Raw genomic sequence first — 22,695 nt, forward strand, 5'->3', positions numbered from 1 at the left:
TCTTGAATAATGAACTGAAACAGTCGCTGATCAAAGTCAACATTCAAACCTGGAACAAAAGAACTAAAGTTCTTACAGACAGAAACTGAATCCAGCATCAAAGATACAAACAAGGTTGTCATTGTCAGCAACTCCTCTTTGACAGGTGAGTGACAGGTGAGCGACAGGTGAGTGACAGGTGAGTGACAGGTGAGTGACAGGTGAGCGACAGGTGAGATGATGATGGACACGGATCAGTGATGGGAGGAGCCAAGAACCACAGGAGCCAATCATGAGCGAAGATGAAGTTCAGACTCAGCTGCTCACGCCAGACATGACTAATCGATCAGATCGAGTCTCATCAGCGTAAATGATTGATGTTTGTTCATCTTATTGATTTGAATATTTTATACATTCATTTGTATTTAAATTTGTTTTCATTTCATTCAAAATGACTCGACGGACGCGATGAATATGATTTATTTTCATTTTACAAAAGAACAAACATTATCGTCAACAAGTCGAGGGTCAAAGTTCAAACCAAACCAGCAGATGTTGATATGAAGCAGGAAGTTGTCGTCGTCATGGTGATTCAACTTCAACTTTATCGACAAGTGCGAGAGACACGAGGTGAGTTTGTCCTTCAGTCGATCGTGAGATGAAGCGAAGAGTTCAAAGGTCACCTGAAGGTCGCGCTGACCTTCAGTCAAGTTTGTTCTTTTCTGAACAAAAAGAACTTTTTACCTAAAATTACATTTTCCTTCACAAGCTGAGCAGAGACACAGGAGGAGGAGGAGGAGGGAGGAGAGGAGTGATGAAGAGAAGAGAAGGAGGAGGATAAGAGTGATGAAGAGGAGGAGGAAGAGGAGGAGTAAGGAGAGGAGGAGGAGAGGAGTGATGAGGAGGAGGAGGAAGAGGAGGAGTAAGGAGAGGAGGAGGAGAGGAGTGATGAAGAGGAGGAGGAAGAGGAGGAGAAGAGAAGGAGGAGGATAAGAGTGATGAAAAGGAGGAGAAGGAGGAGGAGGAGAAGAGAAGGAGGAGGATAAGAGTGATGAAGAGGAGGAGAAGGAGGAGGATAAGAGTGATGAAGAGGAGGAGGAGGAGCTGGAAGAGGAGAAGGAGGAGGAGGAGGGAGGAGAGGAGTGATGAAGAGGAGGAGGAGAAGAGAAGGAGGAGGATAAGAGTGATGAGGAGGAGGAGGAGGAGGAAGAGGAGGAGTAAGGAGAGGAGGAGGAGAGGAGTGATGAAGAGGAGGAGGAGAAGAGAAGGAGGAGGATAAGAGTGATGAAGAGGAGGAAAAGGAGGAGGAGGAGGATAAGAGTGATGAAGAGGAGGAAAAGGAGGAGGAGGAGGATAAGAGTGATGAAGAGGAGGAGGAAGAGATGGAGGGAGATGTGGAGGAGAGGAGGAGGAGGAGGGTGAGGAAGAGGAGGAGGAGGAGGTGGAAGAGGAGGAGGAAGGAGAGGAGGAATGTGAGCAGGAGCAGGAGGAGCAGGAGCAGGAGGAGCAGGAGGAGCAGCTGGTGGTGACGACCACATAAGGCTGATCCGTGAGTCGTTCACTCAGCGTTGACCTGTGAGTCGTTAAAGTCGCTGGTTCGACTCTCGGCGTCGTCGTCCGACATGTCGACTGAAGCTCCGTCGAGGTTCAGGTGTCGACGCCCGGAGCGTCCGGAGGAGAAGCTGCTGACGGTGGCGCCGCGTCTGAGGAGGAGAAACATCAGGTAGAACCAGACTCACCTGAGGAGGAGGAGTCAAGTATAAACTAACATCAGGTAGAACCAGACTCACCTGAGGAGGAGGAGTCAAGTATAAACTAACATCAGGTAGAACCAGACTCACCTGAGGAGGAGGAGTCAAGTATAAACTAACATCAGGTAGAACCAGACTCACCTGAGGAGGAGGAGTCAAGTATAAACTAACATCAGGTAGAACCAGACTCACCTGAGGAGGAGGAGTCAAGTATAAACTAACATCCGGTAGAACCAGACTCACCTGAGGAGGAGGAGGGGTTCAAGAACATCAGAGACACCTGTGGACTCACCTGAGGCGGCTCTTGAGGGCGTTGACCTCGCGGCTCAGACCCTCGCTGGCCTCGCTGGCGTCGTCCAGCTCGCGCTGCAACTTCCTGCGCGAGGCGTTCGCTCGCGTCGCTTCTTCCTCCGCCTCCTCCAGCTGACGCTTCAGCTGCTTCAGGCGCGTGTTGCATTTCTCCATCTGAGGCGGAGGTCGGTGAGCAAGGCGCCGCTGACCTTTGACCTGACCTTTGACCTCCGTCACTCACCTGCTCCTTGTACTGGTCGGCATGACGACGCTCGTCCTCCACCTGCATCATCACCTCCTTCAGCTTCTTCTCCGAGCGACGCACGAGCTTGTTGGCGGCGGCTCGTTCTCTGTAAGTACATTTATACAGTATTTATACTATATACTATATACTTATATACTTATACTAAACATTAATACATGCATCAATAAATACATGTATTTATACATGAATACATGTATTTATATATATGGAGTATAAATACATGTATTCATGTATAAATATATGTATTCATGTAAAATATATGTATATATTTATTAATGTATAACTATATTTATTAATGTATAACTATATTTATTAATGTATAAATATATGTAGTAATGTATAAATATATGTATTAATGTATAAATATATGTATAAATATATGTAGTAATGTATAAATATATGTAGTAATGTATAAATATATGTATTAATGTATAAATATATGTATAAATATATGTAGTAATGTATAAATATATGTATTAATGTATAAATATATGTAGTAATGTATATATATATGTAGTAATGTATATATATATGTATAAATATATATGTATAAATATATGTATTAATGTATATATATATGTATAAATATATATGTATAAATAGATACGTATAAATGTATATATATATATATGTATAAATATATATGTATAAATATATACGTATAAATATATGTATAAATATATATGTCTAAATATATATGTCTAAATATATATGTCTAAATATATACATATAAAATATATGTATAAATATATCTATAAATATATACGTATAAATATATGTATAAATATATATGTCTAAATATATATGTATAATATATATGTATAAATATATGTATAAATATATACATATAAATATATATGTCTAAATATATATGTATAATATATATGTATAAATATATGTATAAATATATACAAATAAATATATATGTCTAAATATATACATATAAATATATATGTCTAAATATATACATATAAATATATATGTATAAATATATACGTATAAATATATTGTCTATCACTGACTTGGTCTCCTGCTCCAGCTGCTCGTCCATCTGCACGATCTTCGCCTCCAAAGCACTGATGGACGCCTTGAACTTGGACTTGACGGATCCTTCCAGCTCGGCTAGTTTGGCCTTGAGCTCCTGGAGTTCAAAGGTTAGATTGTGACTCGTGTCAAAGTCCTGGATCATCACATGACCAGGAGAACCTTGTTCTGTCGCTCCATCTGCTGGCGAGAGCTTTCGCTCTTCTGGGCGGAGCCTCGCTCGCCCGACAACTCCGTGTTCAGAGCGTCAACCTGTGAAGCAGAGCTGTCACTCAATGTACCTAATGTACACACATCCAACAGTTGTACGAGGGTGTGTTGGATGTACGAGGGTGTTGGATGTACGGGTGTGTGTTGGATGTACAAGTGTGTTGGATGTAGGAGTGTGTTGGATGTACAAGTGTGTTGGATGTAGGAGTGTGTTGGATGTACAAGTGTGTTGGATGAAGGAGTGTGTTGGATGTACAAGTGTGTTGGATGTAGGAGTGTGTTGGATGTAGGAGTGTGTTGGATGCACAAGTGTGTTGGATGTACGGGTGTGTGTTGGATGTACGAGGGTGTGTTGGATGTAGGAGTGTGTTGGATGTAGGAGTGTGTTGGATGTACAAGTGTGTTGGATGTAGGAGTGTGTTGGATGTACAAGTGTGTTGGATGAAGGAGTGTGTTGGATGTACAAGTGTGTTGGATGTAGGAGTGTGTTGGATGAAGGAGTGTGTTGGATGTAAGAGTGTGTTGGATGTAGGAGTGTGTTGGATGTAAGAGTGTGTTGGATGTAGGAGTGTGTTGGATGTAAGAGTGTGTTGGATGTAGGAGTGTGTTGGATGTAGGAGTGTGTTGGATGAAGGAGTGTGTTGGATGTAGGAGTGTGTTGGATGTAGGAGTGTGTTGGATGTACAAGTGTGTTGGATGAAGGAGTGTGTTGGATGTAGGAGTGTGTTGGATGTAAGAGTGTGTTGGATGTAGGAGTGTGTTGGATGAAGGAGTGTGTTGGATGAACGAGGGTGTGTTGGATGCACACGTGTGTTGGATGTAGGAGTGTGTTGGATGTAGGAGTGTGCTGGATGTAAGAGTGTGTTGGATGTAGGAGTGTGTTGGATGTAAGAGTGTGTTGGACGTACAAGTGTGTTGGATGTAAGAGTGTGTTGGATGTAGGAGTGTGTTGGATGTAAGAGTGTGTTGGATGTACAAGTGTGTTGGATGTAAGAGTGTGTTGGATGTAAGAGTGTGTTGGATGTACAAGTGTGTTGGATGTAAGAGTGTGTTGGATGTACAAGTGTGTTGGATGTAAGAGTGTGTTGGATGTAGGAGTGTGTTGGGTGTACAAGTGTGCTGGATGTAAGAGTGTGTTGGATGTACAAGTGTGTTGGATGAAGGAGTGTGTTGGATGCACAAGTGTGTTGGATGTAGGAGTGTGTTGGATGAAGGAGTGTGTTGGATGTAAGAGTGTGTTGGATGTAGGAGTGTGTTGGATGTAAGAGTGTGTTGGATGTAGGAGTGTGTTGGATGTAAGAGTGTGTTGGATGTAGGAGTGTGTTGGATGTAGGAGTGTGTTGGATGAAGGAGTGTGTTGGATGTAGGAGTGTGTTGGATGTAGGAGTGTGTTGGATGTACAAGTGTGTTGGATGAAGGAGTGTGTTGGATGTAGGAGTGTGTTGGATGTAAGAGTGTGTTGGATGTAGGAGTGTGTTGGATGAAGGAGTGTGTTGGATGAACGAGGGTGTGTTGGATGCACACGTGTGTTGGATGTAGGAGTGTGTTGGATGTAGGAGTGTGCTGGATGTAAGAGTGTGTTGGATGTAGGAGTGTGTTGGATGTAAGAGTGTGTTGGACGTACAAGTGTGTTGGATGTAAGAGTGTGTTGGATGTAGGAGTGTGTTGGATGTAAGAGTGTGTTGGATGTACAAGTGTGTTGGATGTAAGAGTGTGTTGGATGTAAGAGTGTGTTGGATGTACAAGTGTGTTGGATGTAAGAGTGTGTTGGATGTACAAGTGTGTTGGATGTAAGAGTGTGTTGGATGTAGGAGTGTGTTGGGTGTACAAGTGTGCTGGATGTAAGAGTGTGTTGGATGTACAAGTGTGTTGGATGAAGGAGTGTGTTGGATGCACAAGTGTGTTGGATGTAGGAGTGTGTTGGATGAAGGAGTGTGTTGGATGTAAGAGTGTGTTGGATGTAGGAGTGTGTTGGATGTAGGAGTGTGTTGGATGAACGAGGGTGTGTTGGATGCACACGTGTGTTGGATGTAGGAGTGTGTTGGATGTAGGAGTGTGCTGGATGTAAGAGTGTGTTGGATGTAGGAGTGTGTTGGATGTAAGAGTGTGTTGGATGTACAAGTGTGTTGGATGTAAGAGTGTGTTGGATGTAGGAGTGTGTTGGATGTAAGAGTGTGTTGGATGTACAAGTGTGTTGGATGTAAGAGTGTGTTGGATGTAAGAGTGTGTTGGATGTAGGAGTGTGTTGGATGTACAAGTGTGTTGGATGTAAGAGTGTGTTGGATGTACAAGTGTGTTGGATGTAAGAGTGTGTTGGAGTTAGGAGTGTGTTGGGTGTACAAGTGTGCTGGATGTAAGAGTGTGTTGGATGTAGGAGTGTGTTGGATGAAGGAGTGTGTTGGATGAAGGAGTGTGTTGGATGTACAAGTGTGTTGGATGTAGGAGTGTGTTCGATGTAGGAGTGTGTTGGATGAAGGAGTGTGTTGGATGTACAAGTGTGTTGGATGAAGGAGTGTGTTGGATGTAAGAGTGTGTTGGATGCACAAGTGTGTTGGATGTAGGAGTGTGTTGGATGAAGGAGTGTGTTGGATGTAAGAGTGTGTTGGATGTAGGAGTGTGTTGGATGAAGGAGTGTGTTGGATGTAGGAGTGTGTTGGATGTAAGAGTGTGTTGGATGCACACGTGTGTTGGATGAAGGAGTGTGTTGGATGTAGGAGTGTGTTGGATGTAAGAGTGTGTTGGATGTAGGAGTGTGTTGGATGTAGGAGTGTGCTGGATGTAAGAGTGTGTTGGATGTAGGAGTGTGTTGGATGTAAGAGTGTGTTGGATGTACAAGTGTGTTGGATGTAAGAGTGTGTTGGATGTAAGAGTGTGTTGGATGTAGGAGTGTGTTGGATGTACAAGTGTGTTGGATGTAGGAGTGTGTTGGATGAAGGAGTGTGTTGGATGTAAGAGTGTGTTGGATGTAGGAGTGTGTTGGATGTAAGAGTGTGTAGGATGTAGGAGTGTGTTGGATGTACGAGTGTGTTGGATGTACAAGTGTGTTGGATGTAAGAGTGTGTTGGATGTAAGAGTGTGTTGGATGTAGGAGTGTGTTGGATGTACAAGTGTGTTGGATGTAGGAGTGTGTTGGATGTAGGAGTGTGTTGGATGTAAGAGTGTGTTGGATGTACAAGTGTGTTGGATGTACAAGTGTGTTGGATGTAAGAGTGTGTTGGATGTACAAGTGTGTTGGATGTAGGAGTGTGTTGGATGTACAAGTGTGTTGGATGTAGGAGTGTGTTGGATGCACAAGTGTGTTGTATGTAGGAGTGTGTTGGATGAAGGAGTGTGTTGGATGTAAGAGTGTGTTGGATGTAGGAGTGTGTTGGATGTAGGAGTGTGTTGGATGAACGAGGGTGTGTTGGATGCACACGTGTGTTGGATGTAGGAGTGTGTTGGATGTAGGAGTGTGCTGGATGTAAGAGTGTGTTGGATGTAGGAGTGTGTTGGATGTAAGAGTGTGTTGGATGTACAAGTGTGTTGGATGTAAGAGTGTGTTGGATGTAAGAGTGTGTTGGATGTACAAGTGTGTTGGATGTAAGAGTGTGTTGGATGTAAGAGTGTGTTGGATGTAGGAGTGTGTTGGATGTACAAGTGTGTTGGATGTAAGAGTGTGTTGGATGTACAAGTGTGTTGGATGTAAGAGTGTGTTGGATGTAGGAGTGTGTTGGGTGTACAAGTGTGTTGGATGTAGGAGTGTGTTGGATGAAGGAGTGTGTTGGATGTACAAGTGTGTTGGATGAAGGAGTGTGTTGGATGTAAGAGTGTGTTGGATGCACAAGTGTGTTGGATGTAGGAGTGTGTTGGATGAAGGAGTGTGTTGGATGTAAGAGTGTGTTGGATGTAGGAGTGTGTTGGATGAAGGAGTGTGTTGGATGTAGGAGTGTGTTGGATGTAAGAGTGTGTTGGATGCACACGTGTGTTGGATGAAGGAGTGTGTTGGATGTAGGAGTGTGTTGGATGTAAGAGTGTGTTGGATGTAGGAGTGTGTTGGATGTAGGAGTGTGCTGGATGTAAGAGTGTGTTGGATGTAGGAGTGTGTTGGATGTAAGAGTGTGTTGGATGTACAAGTGTGTTGGATGTAAGAGTGTGTTGGATGTAAGAGTGTGTTGGATGTAGGAGTGTGTTGGATGTACAAGTGTGTTGGATGTAGGAGTGTGTTGGATGAAGGAGTGTGTTGGATGTAAGAGTGTGTTGGATGTAGGAGTGTGTTGGATGTAAGAGTGTGTAGGATGTAGGAGTGTGTTGGATGTACGAGTGTGTTGGATGTACAAGTGTGTTGGATGTAAGAGTGTGTTGGATGTAAGAGTGTGTTGGATGTAGGAGTGTGTTGGATGTACAAGTGTGTTGGATGTAGGAGTGTGTTGGATGTAGGAGTGTGTTGGATGTAAGAGTGTGTTGGATGTACAAGTGTGTTGGATGTACAAGTGTGTTGGATGTAAGAGTGTGTTGGATGTACAAGTGTGTTGGATGTAGGAGTGTGTTGGATGTACAAGTGTGTTGGATGTAGGAGTGTGTTGGATGCACAAGTGTGTTGTATGTAGGAGTGTGTTGGATGAAGGAGTGTGTTGGATGTAAGAGTGTGTTGGATGTAGGAGTGTGTTGGATGTAGGAGTGTGTTGGATGAACGAGGGTGTGTTGGATGCACACGTGTGTTGGATGTAGGAGTGTGTTGGATGTAGGAGTGTGCTGGATGTAAGAGTGTGTTGGATGTAGGAGTGTGTTGGATGTAAGAGTGTGTTGGATGTACAAGTGTGTTGGATGTAAGAGTGTGTTGGATGTAAGAGTGTGTTGGATGTACAAGTGTGTTGGATGTAAGAGTGTGTTGGATGTAAGAGTGTGTTGGATGTAGGAGTGTGTTGGATGTACAAGTGTGTTGGATGTAAGAGTGTGTTGGATGTACAAGTGTGTTGGATGTAAGAGTGTGTTGGATGTAGGAGTGTGTTGGGTGTACAAGTGTGTTGGATGAAGGAGTGTGTTGGATGTACAAGTGTGTTGGATGTAGGAGTGTGTTGGATGTAGGAGTGTGTTGGATGAAGGAGCGTGTTGGATGTACAAGTGTGTTGGATGAAGGAGTGTGTTGGATGTAAGAGTGTGTTGGATGCACAAGTGTGTTGGATGTAGGAGTGTGTTGGATGAAGGAGTGTGTTGGATGTAAGAGTGTGTTGGATGTACAAGTGTGTTGGATGTAGGAGTGTGTTGGATGTAGGAGTGTGTTGGATGAAGGAGTGTGTTGGATGAAGGAGTGTGTTGGATGTACAAGTGTGTTGGATGTAAGAGTGTGTTGGATGTAGGAGTGTGTTGGATGAAGGAGTGTGTTGGATGAAGGAGTGTGTTGGATGTACAAGTGTGTTGGATGAAGGAGTGTGTTGGATGTAAGAGTGTGTTGGATGCACAAGTGTGTTGGATGTAGGAGTGTGTTGGATGAAGGAGTGTGTTGGATGTAAGAGTGTGTTGGATGTACAAGTGTGTTGGATGTAGGAGTGTGTTGGATGTAGGAGTGTGTTGGATGAAGGAGTGTGTTGGATGAAGGAGTGTGTTGGATGTACAAGTGTGCTGGATGTAAGAGTGTGTTGGATGTAGGAGTGTGTTGGATGAAGGAGTGTGTTGGATGAAGGAGTGTGTTGGATGTACAAGTGTGTTGGATGTAGGAGTGTGTTGGATGTAGGAGTGTGTTGGATGAAGGAGTGTGTTGGATGTACAAGTGTGTTGGATGAAGGAGTGTGTTGGATGTAAGAGTGTGTTGGATGCACAAGTGTGTTGGATGTAGGAGTGTGTTGGATGAAGGAGTGTGTTGGATGTAAGAGTGTGTTGGATGTAGGAGTGTGTTGGATGAAGGAGTGTGTTGGATGTAGGAGTGTGTTGGATGTAAGAGTGTGTTGGATGCACACGTGTGTTGGATGAAGGAGTGTGTTGGATGTAGGAGTGTGTTGGATGTAAGAGTGTGTTGGATGTAGGAGTGTGTTGGATGTAGGAGTGTGCTGGATGTAAGAGTGTGTTGGATGTAGGAGTGTGTTGGATGTAAGAGTGTGTTGGATGTACAAGTGTGTTGGATGTAAGAGTGTGTTGGATGTAAGAGTGTGTTGGATGTAGGAGTGTGTTGGATGTACAAGTGTGTTGGATGTAGGAGTGTGTTGGATGAAGGAGTGTGTTGGATGTAAGAGTGTGTTGGATGTAGGAGTGTGTTGGATGTAAGAGTGTGTTGGATGTAGGAGTGTGTTGGATGTAGGAGTGTGTTGGATGTACAAGTGTGTTGGATGTAAGAGTGTGTTGGATGTAAGAGTGTGTTGGATGTAGGAGTGTGTTGGATGTAGGAGTGTGTTGGATGTAGGAGTGTGTTGGATGTAAGAGTGTGTTGGATGTACAAGTGTGTTGGATGTACAAGTGTGTTGGATGTAAGAGTGTGTTGGATGTACAAGTGTGTTGGATGTAGGAGTGTGTTGGATGTACAAGTGTGTTGGATGTAGGAGTGTGTTGGATGTAAGAGTGTGTTGGATGTACAAGTGTGTTGGGTGTACAAGTGTGTTGGATGTAAGAGTGTGTTGGATGTAAGAGTGTGTTGGATGTACAAGTGTGTTGGATGTAAGAGTGTGTTGGATGTAAGAGTGTGTTGGATGTAGGAGTGTGTTGGATGAAGGAGTGTGTTGGATGTACAAGTGTGTTGGATGAAGGAGTGTGTTGGATGCACAAGTGTGTTGGATGTACGAGGGTGTGTTGGATGTACGAGGGTGTGTTGGATGTACGGGTGTGTGTTGGATGTACGAGGGTGTGTTGGATGTACAAGTGTGTTGGATGTAGGAGTGTGTTGGATGTAGGAGTGTGTTGGATGTAGGAGTGTGTTGGATGTAGGAGTGTGTTGGATGCACAAGTGTGTTGGATGAAGGAGTGTGTTGGATGTAAGAGTGTGTTGGATGTAGGAGTGTGTTGGATGTAGGAGTGTGTTGGATGCACAAGTGTGTTGGATGTAGGAGTGTGTTGGATGAAGGAGTGTGTTGGATGCACAAGTGTGTTGGATGCACAAGTGTGTTGGATGAAGTAGTGTGTTGGATGTAAGAGTGTGTTGGATGTACAAGTGTGTTGGATGTAAGAGTGTGTTGGATGCACAAGTGTGTTGGATGTACAAGTGTGTTGGATGTACAAGTGTGTTGGATGTACAAGTGTGTTGGATGTACAAGTGTGTTGGATGCACGAGTGTGTTGGATGCACAAGTGTGTTGGATGTACAAGTGTGTTGGATGCACAAGTGTGTTGGATGTACAAGTGTGTTGGATGTACAAGTGTGTTGGATGTACAAGTGTGTTGGATGTACAAGTGTGTTGGATGTACAAGTGTGTTGGATGCACGAGTGTGTTGGATGCACAAGTGTGTTGGATGTACAAGTGTGTTGGATGCACAAGTGTGTTGGATGTACAAGTGTGTTGGATGTACAAGTGTGTTGGATGTACAAGTGTGTTGGATGTACAAGTGTGTTGGATGTAGGAGTGTGTTGGATGTACAAGTGTGTTGGATGTACAAGTGTGTTGGATGTACAAGTGTGTTGGATGTACAAGTGTGTTGGATGTACAAGTGTGTTGGATGCACAAGTGTGTTGGATGCACAAGTGTGTTGGATGCACAAGTGTGTTGGATGCACAAGTGTGTTGGATGCACAAGTGTGTTGGATGTACAAGTGTGTTGGATGCACGAGTGTGTTGGATGCACAAGTGTGTTGGATGCACAAGTGTGTTGGATGTACAAGTGTGTTGGATGTACAAGTGTGTTGGATGTAAGAGTGTGTTGGATGCACAAGTGTGTTGGATGTACAAGTGTGTTGGATGTACAAGTGTGTTGGATGTACAAGTGTGTTGGATGTACAAGTGTGTTGGATGTACGAGTGTGTTGGATGCACGAGTGTGTTGGATGCACAAGTGTGTTGGATGTACAAGTGTGTTGGATGCACAAGTGTGTTGGATGTACAAGTGTGTTGGATGTACAAGTGTGTTGGATGTACAAGTGTGTTGGATGTACAAGTGTGTTGGATGTACAAGTGTGTTGGATGCACGAGTGTGTTGGATGCACAAGTGTGTTGGATGTACAAGTGTGTTGGATGCACAAGTGTGTTGGATGTACAAGTGTGTTGGATGTACAAGTGTGTTGGATGTACAAGTGTGTTGGATGTACAAGTGTGTTGGATGTAGGAGTGTGTTGGATGTACAAGTGTGTTGGATGTACAAGTGTGTTGGATGTACAAGTGTGTTGGATGTACAAGTGTGTTGGATGTACAAGTGTGTTGGATGCACAAGTGTGTTGGATACACAAGTGTGTTGGATGCACAAGTGTGTTGGATGCACAAGTGTGTTGGATGTACAAGTGTGTTGGATGCACGAGTGTGTTGGATGCACAAGTGTGTTGGATGTACAAGTGTGTTGGATGCACAAGTGTGTTGGATGTACAAGTGTGTTGGATGTACAAGTGTGTTGGATGTAAGAGTGTGTTGGATGCACAAGTGTGTTGGATGTACAAGTGTGTTGGATGTACAAGTGTGTTGGATGTACAAGTGTGTTGGATGTACAAGTGTGTTGGATGTACAAGTGTGTTGGATGCACGAGTGTGTTGGATGCACAAGTGTGTTGGATGTACAAGTGTGTTGGATGCACAAGTGTGTTGGATGTACAAGTGTGTTGGATGCACAAGTGTGTTGGATGTACAAGTGTGTTGGATGTACAAGTGTGTTGGATGTACAAGTGTGTTGGATGCACAAGTGTGTTGGATGTACAAGTGTGTTGGATGTACAAGTGTGTTGGATGTACAAGTGTGTTGGATGTACAAGTGTGTTGGATGTACAAGTGTGTTGGATGCACGAGTGTGTTGGATGCACAAGTGTGTTGGATGTACAAGTGTGTTGGATTCACAAGTGTGTTGGATGTACAAGTGTGTTGGATGCACAAGTGTGTTGGATGTACAAGTGTGTTGGATGTACAAGTGTGTTGGATGTACAAGTGTGTTGGATGCACAAGTGTGTTGGATGCACAAGTGTGTTGGATGTACAAGTGTGTTGGATGTACAAGTGTGTTGGATGTACAAGTGTGTTGGATGTACAAGTGTGTTGGATGTACAAGTGTGTTGGATGTACAAGTGTGTTGGATGCACAAGTGTGTTGGATGCACAAGTGTGTTGGATGTACAAGTGTGTTGGATGTACAAGTGTGTTGGATGCACAAGTGTGTTGGATGTACAAGTGTGTTGGATGTACAAGTGTGTTGGATGTACAAGTGTGTTGGATGTACAAGTGTGTTGGATGTACAAGTGTGTTGGATGTACAAGTGTGTTGGATGTACAAGTGTGTTGGATGCACAAGTGTGTTGGATGTACAAGTGTGTTGGATGTACAAGTGTGTTGGATGTACAAGTGTGTTGGATGAAGAAGTGTGTTGGATGCACAAGTGTGTTGGATGCACAAGTGTGTTGGATGAAGGACCTGCAGCGTGGACTTCCTGACGCGCTCACTGAGGACCTCCATGTTGCTCTGCTCCTCCTCCAGCTCCTCCTCCAGCTGAGAGACTCGAGCCTCCAGGCGTCGCTTCTCGTCCATCAGTGTCGTCCTGAGAGCAGGTGTGAGTCAGTGACACCTGTCAATCAATCGCTCACCACCGCGACGGCGACGCCTACTTTCCAGTCGCACTGTTGGAGATCTCGTCGGCCAGTTCGTCTCGTTCCTGCTCAGCGTGACGGCGAGCTCGCTCTGCTGCGGCGTGATCCTGATGATGTCATAATGATGTCATCGTGGGATGATGTCATCGTGTGATGATGTCATCGTGTGATGATGTCATAATGTGATGATGTCATCGTGTGATGATGTCATAATGATGTCATCGTGTGATGATGTCATCGTGTGATGATGTCATCGTGTGATGATGTCATCGTGTGATGATGTCATAATGTGATGATGTCATAATGTGATGATGTCATCATGTGATGATGTCATCATGTGATGATGTCATAATGTGATGATGTCATAATGTGATGATGTCATCGTGTGATGATGTCATCATGTGATGATGTCATCGTGTGATGATGTCATCGTGTGATGATGTCATCGTGTGATGATGTCATCGTGTGATGATGTCATCATGTGATGATGTCATAATGTGATGATGTCATCGTGTGATGATGTCATAATGTGATGATGTCATCGTGTGATGATGTCATCGTGTGATGATGTCATAATGTGATGATGTCATCGTGTGATGATGTCATCGTGTGATGATGTCATCATGTGATGATGTCATCGTGTGATGATGTCATCGTGTGATGATGTCATCGTGTGATGATGTCATCGTGTGATGATGTCATCGTGTGATGATGTCATAATGTGATGATGTCATAATGTGATGATGTCATCGTGTGATGATGTCATCGTGTGATGATGTCATCGTGTGATGATGTCATCATGTGATGATGTCATTATGTGATGATGTCATCGTGTGATGATGTCATAATGTGATGATGTCATAATGTGATAATGTCATAATGTGATGATGTCATTATGTGATGATGTCATCGTGTGATGATGTCATTATGTGATGATGTCATAATGTGATAATGTCATAATGTGATGATGTCATCGTGTGATGATGTCATCGTGTGATGATGTCATCGTGTGATGATGTCATCGTGTGATGATGTCATAATGTGATGATGTCATAATGTGATGATGTCATCGTGTGATGATGTCATCGTGTGATGATGTCATAATGTGATGATGTCATCGTGTGATGATGTCATCGTGTGATGATGTCATAATGTGATGATGTCATCGTGTGATGATGTCATCGTGTGATGATGTCATCATGTGATGATGTCATCGTGTGATGATGTCATCGTGTGATGATGTCATCGTGTGATGATGTCATCGTGTGATGATGTCATAATGTGATGATGTCATAATGTGATGATGTCATCGTGTGATGATGTCATCGTGTGATGATGTCATCGTGTGATGATGTCATCATGTGATGATGTCATCGTGTGATGATGTCATCATGTGATGATGTCATCGTGTGATGATGTCATCGTGTGATGATGTCATCGTGTGATGATGTCATCGTGTGATGATGTCATAATGTGATGATGTCATCGTGTGATGATGTCATCGTGTGATGATGTCATCGTGTGATGATGTCATAATGTGATGATGTCATCGTGTGATGATGTCATCGTGTGATGATGTCATCGTGTGATGATGTCATCGTGTGATGATGTCATCGTGTGATGATGTCATCGTGTGATGATGTCATCGTGTGATGATGTCATTATGTGATGATGTCATCGTGTGATGATGTCATCGTGTGATGATGTCATCAAGTACCTCCTGCAGCTGTAGGATCTCGGCCTCCAGACTCTTGAGCTTCTTCTCGTTCTCCTTGGACTGAGTGAAGATCTCGTCCCGCGAGGCTCGTGCGTCCTCCAGCTCCCTCTGATAGTCCTTCATCTGGGCCTGAAGGAACATCTCACATCATCTCAGATCCTTGGCTTGGTTTCTTCTCCTCACCTGAAGTTTCCTCAGCTGCTTGATGGCCTCCTCCCGGCCCTTGTTGGCCGCCTCGATCTGACCCTCCACCTCCGTCAGGTCCATCTCCAGCTTCTTCTTGGAGGCCACGGCCAGACTCCTCTGCTTCCTCTCGTCCTCCAGCTCCGCCTCCATCTCTCGCACCTGCTCCACAACTTCAACTTTGACCCACTTTCTTTCGAACCACAACTTTATTGAGACTTGTCGTTGACAGTATTATGATTCATCTAAACATGTTCAATGTTAGAAGGTCCACCCTTTCCTCCTGTGACTCGTGTGAAGGTGAAACATCTCTGATGGTCTCAGGTGTTGATGGGCGTCTGTCTCACCTGCTTGACCAGACCTCTCTTCTTCTCGTCGCCCTGCTCGTCCCTGGCCTGCAGGTCTCTGTCGAACTGAGCCTTCATGGCCTGCATGTTGACCTCCAGGCGCAGCTTGGCGTCCTCCGTGGCCTGCAGCTCGTCCTCCAGCTCCTCCAGCTGAGTCCTCATCTCCTCCACCTGCTGCTCCAGCGTACGCTTGGACTTCTCCAGCTCGTGGACCTGAGACAGAAGACGTCATGAGGACCTGGTCGAGGGCGGCCGGGAGGGAGGTCTCCTACGTTCTTGCCCACGTCGTCCTTGGAGCTCATCAGGTCTTCCATCTCGGCTCGCAGCTGCTTGTTGAACCTCTCCAGCTCCTCCTTGGCCTCCAGAGCTTCTTCCAGGGCTCTGGCCATGGACAGGGCTTTGGTCTCCTTCTCCCTGGCTTCTGCTTCAGCTCGGTCTCGCTCCTCAGCGTAACGTGCCGAGACGTTCTTCTCCTCCGCCAACATCTGCAGCCACAGGTCCGTCATCACCTGGACGAGCCAACGCTCGCCGGGCTCACCTGGTCAAACTTCTTCTGCTTCTTCTCCAGGTTGGACACGATCTGTCTCTGGTGGTCCAGGTCCACCATCAGGTCTTCCAGCTCCTGCTGTAGTCGGTTCTTGGTCTTTTCCATCTTGTCCATGGCCATGACCTTCTCCTCCAGGCGCTGGGCCGTGAGCTCCATGTCCTTCTGCAGCTTCCTCTTCATCTCCTCCAGACACTCCATGGCGCCGACGTCGTCGTCCAGCTTCTTCTTGGTCTCACACAACTGCAAGAGAGTCTTGAGTCAACCTTTGGACGAAGTTCTAGCAGTGATGGAGACGATCATGTGAACACATGACACACATGATGTGCAGAAGATACATGAACATCATCAGAAGAACGTTCCTTCTCTGATCCTCTTCATGTGTGTGTGTGTGTGTGTGTGTGTGTGTGTGTGTGTGTGTGTGTGTGTGTGTGTGTGTGTGTGTGAAGCTAAGTGCTAAGAAGCTCCTCCCACCTGCGCCTGGACCGACTGCAGCTGTTTCTCCAGGTTGCGTCGAACCTCCTCGTCTTCCTCCTGCTGCTCCAGCAAAGTGTTCTTCTCGTCCTCCAGCTGTCGCACTCGACTGCCCAGGTTCAGCTTCTGACGAGTGTCCTCCTGCAGCAGCTCCTGAGGTGAGAGAAGAAGAGCTTCAGAGCTTCAGTCTGATGTCAGGACCTGAACCATGAAGGGATCAGGTGTAACTTCTGGACCTGAGTGTCTTGGAGTTGACTCGCCACAGCCTCAGCGTCCTTGACCAGTTTGATGTTCTTCTTCTCGGCCTCCTCCAGCAGGAGCGACACGTTGTCCAGCTCCACCTGCACCAGCAGAGAGTCAAGCAGTGCCTTTGACCCTCAGACGCCACAGTTTACCTGAAGCTTGTGTGAGCGCTCAGAGAGGTCTCCCCTCGCCCGGTCCATCTCCGTGGCCCGAGCCATGAACTCCTGCAGCTGAGCCTCCAGTTTCTTCCTCTTGTGCTCCGAATCCACCTTCATCTGCTGCAGGTTCTTCACCTCTCCGGCCATCTCTTTGTTGTCGTTCTCCAGACTCTGCTTGTTCTTCTCCAGGTTTGCCTTGAACTGAGACACACACTGTGATCAGCAGCTTGCCTTTGTGTCATACATGAACATACGAGAACATACGTGAACATACGAGAATATACGTGAACATACATGAACATACGAGAACATACGTGAACATACGAGAACATACGAGGACATACATGAACATACGAGAACATACGAGAACATACGTGAACGTACGAGAACATACGAGAACATACATGAACATACGAGAACATACGTGAACGTACGAGAACATACGAGAACATACATGAACATACGAGAACGTAAGTGAACGTACAAGAACATACGAGAACATAAGTGAACATACGTGAACGTACGTGAAGGTACGAGAACATACATGAACATACGAGAACGTAAGTGAACGTACGTGAACGTACAAGAACATACGAGAACATAAGTGAACATACGAGAACATACGTGAACATACGAGAACATACATGAACATACGAGAACGTAAGTGAACGTACGTGAACGTACAAGAACATACGAGAACATAAGTGAACATACGAGAACATACGTGAACATACGAGAACATACATGAACATACGAGAACATAAGTGAACATACGAGAACATACGTGAACGTACGAGAACATACGAGAACATACGAGAACATACGTGAACATACGAGAACATACGAGAACATACGTGAACGTACGAGAACATACATGAACATACGAGAACGTACGAGAACATACGAGAACATACGAGAACATACATGAACATACGAGAACATACGAGAACATACGTGAACGTACGTGAACGTACAAGAACATACGAGAACATAAGTGAACATACGAGAACATACGTGAACGTACGAGAACATACGTGAACGTACGAGAACATACGAGAACATACGAGAACATACATGAACATACGAGAACATAAGTGAACATACATGAACATACGAGAACATAAGTGAACATACGAGAACATACATGAACATACGAGAACGTACGTGAACGTACGTGAACGTACGTGAACGTACAAGAACATACGAGAACATACGAGAACATACGAGAACATACGAGAACATACGTGAACGTACGAGAACATACGAGAACATACGTGAACATACGAGAACATACATGAACGTACGAGAACATACGAGAACATACATGAACATACGAGAACATACGTGAACATACGAGAACATACGTGAACATACGAGAACATACGAGAACATACGAGAACATACGAGAACGTACGAGAACGTACGAGAACATACGAGAACATACGTGAACGTACAAGAACATACGAGAACATACGTGAACGTACAAGAACATACGTGAACGTACAAGAACATACGTGAACATACGAGAACATACAAGAACATACGTGAACGTACAAGAACATACGAGAACATACGTGAACGTACAAGAACATACGTGAACGTACAAGAACATACGTGAACATACGAGAACATACAAGAACATACGTGAACGTACAAGAACATACGAGAACATACGATGGTGAAGCAGCAACTCACTCTCTTGGCCTGCTCCAGCTGCTCACACAGCTCCTCCAGTGCACTGCCGTGTCTCTGCCTGATCTCCTGGATCTGGGCCTCGTGGTTCTTCGTCTCCTCCTCGATGGCCTTCTTCAGCTCCGCGACCTCCTGTTCTCGCTTGGTTCTGAGACACCAATGAAATACTAGCTGTAGTGACAACTCAACAACAACGGTCTCAGAGTCACAAACTGAGGTCAAGGTCACACCTGAGCTCCTGCTGAGCCGCCGTGGTGTCCAGCGTGTCCTCCAGCTCCGTCTTCAGAGCCTCCAGCTCCTCGCTCAGGTCCCTCTTCAGCTTCTCGGCTTTGCTTCGGCAAATCTTCTCCGACTCCAGGTCCTCCTGCAGCTCAGCCAGCTGAGCCTGGAGCTCCCGCACCTGCTTCAGAGCGTTGTTCTTCTGGACCGACTCCTCGTCGCTCCTGGTGGGAGGACAACCGTGAGAGCATGACCTTGAACTGACCTCAGATCCATCATCTAATGATAAGTGTCATTGATAAAATTCTGTTAGAGTTCATTATTACTGATGGTATCATCTCTTTACGTGTGTGTGAGCCTGGTCTGAGGAACATCTTCACAATTACAAGTTACTTGAAGACCATATTGCTCTTGTCCACAAGGTGGCAGTGTAGCTGCTGGAGCCACTAACACACACACACACATACACACACACACACACACACACACACACACACACACTGACCTGGACAACACTGTCAGCAGCTCTTCTTCCTTCTTGCTCAGCTGGGCCTTCATCTCTTCCACGTGCGTCTGAAACTCCACGATCTGGTCGTGAAGGTCGGTTGTCTCGGCGTCCAGTTTACGCTTCACCTTCTCCAGTTCCTGTCGGGTCTTCTCCTCCTTCTTCAGCCGCTCTGCACGGAGGTCGCGTGTCACGTGACACACGTGGTCATGTGACACGCGTGGACACGACCGTCGGTCACTTACCCTCCAGGTCCACCATCACCATCTCCTGCTTGTTCTTGATCTTGCCCAGGTTCTTGGCCTTCTCCTCCTCTTCCGTCAGCAGCGTGGTGGCCTCAGCGATGCGGTCCTCCAGCAGCTTCTTCTCCTGGTGGCCACAGAAGACACTTGAAGAGTTTTTTCCAAAGAAAACCGTTGTTTTTTTTATGATATTACTTTGAGGAACTTGGAGTTTTGGTCCTCGAGCAGAACAATGTCTTCTTCCAGCTTCTTGATCTTCGCCTCCGCTGTGACTTTTTCCAACTGGAGCTTCTGTCTGGCAGCTTCTTCTTCATCCAGCTGCTCCTCCAGGTCCTGGAAGCACATTTTCAACAAATACATGACGTTAACTCTAATCCAAGACTCTGACGAAAGAGGTCTTCCACCTGGATCTGGGCCTGCATCTTCTTCTTCTCGATCTGCAGGCTCTGGTTCCTCTCCTCCTCCTCCTCCACCCGGGACTCCAGGTCGTGAAGAATCTCCTCCAGCTCTTGCTTCCGCGACGCCAGGCGAGCTCGCATCTCCTCGGCCTCGGCGAACAACTCCGTCTCGGCCTGGAGCTGCTCCGCCAGGATGTTCTTCTCCTCCAGGAGCTGATGGAGTCCAAGAGGAGTTGCCGGGTGAGGTCTTGATGGAGGGCACCAGCGCATGTTCTCACCTGTTGGTGCTTCCTCTCCATGTCCACCAGCTCGTTCTCCACCTTCAGCTGTCGCTCCTTCACCTTGATCAGCTCCTCGTCTTTGGCCTGCATCTCCTCCTCCTGCCTGGTCACCTGCAGCAGAGGCTTCACCTGAGAGGAGACCAGAGCCGTTTCCATCAAAGTTCTCCACACCTGAGGTGACGAGTAAATGATGCTCACCTTGGTGAAGAGCCTCCACCACTGCCAGTGACGCAGCTTCAGGTACGCAGCACAGTTCCTCTGAAGGACCTTCAAGGCGCTCAGCTGCTGCTGCTTCTTGGCAAACGCTCTGTCGGAGAAAGTTCTCGATCAGTCTGAAGAACATTTATGGTGCGTTCAAAAGCGTAGGAACAGCTGCGGTGCCTTCAAAACACCAATAAATCAACTTCAAAACAATTTTTTTCAACTTTAAGGGACGTGTCTTCAGCGACGCTCTTGAGCAAAGACACCAAGGTTCTTCTCGTCAGCGTCTCCAGAAGGTTCATGTTCCAGAGGAACTCCAAGCGTGACCTTGACCCCCGACACAGTAGCAAACACCAGCGTCCATCGACTCACTTTCGAGCCAAGAAGCCGCGACACACGGACTGGAAGGAGATGATGATGTCGGTGATCTTCAGGTCTCTCTCCTCCTCCAGGTGAGCCAGGACTCCGGTCCTGAAGAAGATCTTGCTCTGGCCGATACGGAAGAGGTTGGGATCCAACTCCAGCGCTTGGATCTAGACGGGGACGTGAGGAGGTCACATGACGCTTCAACACAGGAGATGATCGTAACACAGTTTGAAGGACACACCATCCTCTCGCACGCTTGCTTTCCATCCATGAAACCCTTGGGGATGGCGTTGGGCGTCAGGATCTCGTACCTGTGGAGAGAAGATGAAGCTCTGCAGACGACACGAGGACGCTCCTCACCTCTGGCGGAACTCTTGGAAGACGATGCGATTGGGGAAACCTTGTCTGCAGATACGAATCCCCTCCAGGACTCCATTGCACCTGAGCTGGTCCAGGACCAGGTGAGGCTCCAGTTTACCAGCCTGGAGGAGAAGATCACGTCAGCACCGGCAGCAGGAGGAGGACCTCTCGACGCTCTTACTCGTTTCTCGTGGTTGGGGATGATGCAGCGCACGAAGTTGGGGTTGGTGTTCCTCAGGGTGGCCATGAGCTTGGTCAGCGACTCCTTGTACAGCTGACCCACCGTCCGGAACATTCCTTTCTTGGTCTTGTAGGTGGACCCGAAGGCGGTCTCGTTCATGCCCGCCACCTGGTCCAGGCCCACGATGCGATCCACTGGTGAGGAGACGAAGATGATGAGAGGATGAAGTGACAGTGACGTCCACGCGTCCAGTGAGTGGATGAGACAGAAGCAGCCGCTAAAGACACGTCATGACCAGAACAACACGTCCATGTTTGAGTTAAAGTGACAGTTCACCAGAATAAACTGTGTTTGTAGACAGAAGTTCATGTGTCGCTGAACTAATAAATAAACACTTTCAAAACATCACAACCTCTTGTGTCGAAGCCTCCACGTGAGAAATTGTTCTTCAAACATCATCTAGTATCAACTCTGGTGTCATTAAACATCAACTAGTATCAATTCTGGTGTCATTAAACATCAACTAGTATCAACTCTGGTGTCATTAAACATCAACTAGTATCAACTCTGGTGTCATTAAACATCAACTAGTATCAACTCTGGTGTCATTAAACATCAACTAGTATCAACTCTGGTGTCATTAAACATCAACTAGTATCAACTCTGGTGTCATTAAACATCAACTAGTATCAACTCTGGTGTCATTAAACATCAACTAGTATCAACTCTGGTGTCATTAAACATCAACTAGTATCAACTCTGGTGTCATTAAACATCAACTAGTATCAACTCTGGTGTCATTAAACATCAACTAGTATCAACTCTGGTGTCATTAAACATCAACTAGTATCAACTCTGGTGTCATTAAACATCAACTAGTATCAACTCTGGTGTCATTAAACATCAACTAGTATCAACTCTGGTGTCATTAAACATCAACTAGTATCAACTCTGGTGTCATTAAACATCAACTAGTATCAACTCTGGTGTCATTAAACATCAACTAGTATCAACTCTGGTGTCATTAAACATCAACTAGTATCAACTCTGGTGTCATTAAACATCAACTAGTATCAACTCTGGTGTCATTAAACATCAACTAGTATCAACTCTGGTGTCATTAAACATCAACTAGTATCAACTCTGGTGTCATTAAACATCAACTAGTATCAACTCTGGTGTCATTAAACATCAACTAGTATCAACTCTGGTGTCATTAAACATCAACTAGTATCAACTCTGGTGTCATTAAACATCAACTAGTATCAACTCTGGTGTCATTAAACATCAACTAGTATCAACTCTGGTGTCATTAAACATCAACTAGTATCAACTCTGGTGTCATTAAACATCAACTAGTATCAACTCTGGTGTCA

At 45.5% G+C, this 22,695-nt stretch overlaps 1 protein-coding gene across 2 annotated transcripts in view; it reads right to left on the reverse strand.

Annotated features, from left to right (window-relative positions):
* Nucleotides 1-443: 443 nt before the first annotated feature.
* LOC148087330 (myosin-10) overlaps nucleotides 444-22,695 on the reverse strand; it is a 61,665-nt gene continuing 39,413 nt past the window's right edge. For both annotated transcript variants that reach the window (XM_087787181.1, XM_087787173.1), the window contains 27 exons: nucleotides 21,320-21,513; nucleotides 21,139-21,260; nucleotides 21,020-21,089; nucleotides 20,785-20,945; nucleotides 20,410-20,518; nucleotides 20,209-20,340; nucleotides 19,937-20,143; nucleotides 19,728-19,865; nucleotides 19,536-19,659; nucleotides 19,291-19,462; nucleotides 18,797-19,009; nucleotides 18,570-18,714; nucleotides 16,869-17,075; nucleotides 16,710-16,814; nucleotides 16,474-16,626; nucleotides 15,994-16,242; nucleotides 15,728-15,940; nucleotides 15,456-15,668; nucleotides 15,109-15,270; nucleotides 14,926-15,054; nucleotides 13,227-13,315; nucleotides 13,036-13,159; nucleotides 3,493-3,582; nucleotides 3,309-3,427; nucleotides 2,263-2,371; nucleotides 2,023-2,195; nucleotides 444-1,682 (listed from right to left, as the gene is read on the reverse strand). In XM_087787181.1, the coding sequence (XP_087643307.1) occupies nucleotides 1,538-1,682; nucleotides 2,023-2,195; nucleotides 2,263-2,371; nucleotides 3,309-3,427; nucleotides 3,493-3,582; nucleotides 13,036-13,159; nucleotides 13,227-13,315; nucleotides 14,926-15,054; nucleotides 15,109-15,270; nucleotides 15,456-15,668; nucleotides 15,728-15,940; nucleotides 15,994-16,242; nucleotides 16,474-16,626; nucleotides 16,710-16,814; nucleotides 16,869-17,075; nucleotides 18,570-18,714; nucleotides 18,797-19,009; nucleotides 19,291-19,462; nucleotides 19,536-19,659; nucleotides 19,728-19,865; nucleotides 19,937-20,143; nucleotides 20,209-20,340; nucleotides 20,410-20,518; nucleotides 20,785-20,945; nucleotides 21,020-21,089; nucleotides 21,139-21,260; nucleotides 21,320-21,513 (4,067 nt within the window). In that variant the 3' untranslated portion in view covers nucleotides 444-1,537. The remainder of the gene's footprint in view (nucleotides 1,683-2,022; nucleotides 2,196-2,262; nucleotides 2,372-3,308; nucleotides 3,428-3,492; nucleotides 3,583-13,035; nucleotides 13,160-13,226; nucleotides 13,316-14,925; nucleotides 15,055-15,108; nucleotides 15,271-15,455; nucleotides 15,669-15,727; nucleotides 15,941-15,993; nucleotides 16,243-16,473; nucleotides 16,627-16,709; nucleotides 16,815-16,868; nucleotides 17,076-18,569; nucleotides 18,715-18,796; nucleotides 19,010-19,290; nucleotides 19,463-19,535; nucleotides 19,660-19,727; nucleotides 19,866-19,936; nucleotides 20,144-20,208; nucleotides 20,341-20,409; nucleotides 20,519-20,784; nucleotides 20,946-21,019; nucleotides 21,090-21,138; nucleotides 21,261-21,319; nucleotides 21,514-22,695) is intronic.

Source organism: Callionymus lyra, chromosome 1, assembly GCF_982586985.1.
Source record: "Callionymus lyra chromosome 1, fCalLyr1.hap1.1, whole genome shotgun sequence".
NCBI lineage: Eukaryota > Metazoa > Chordata > Actinopteri > Syngnathiformes > Callionymidae > Callionymus > Callionymus lyra.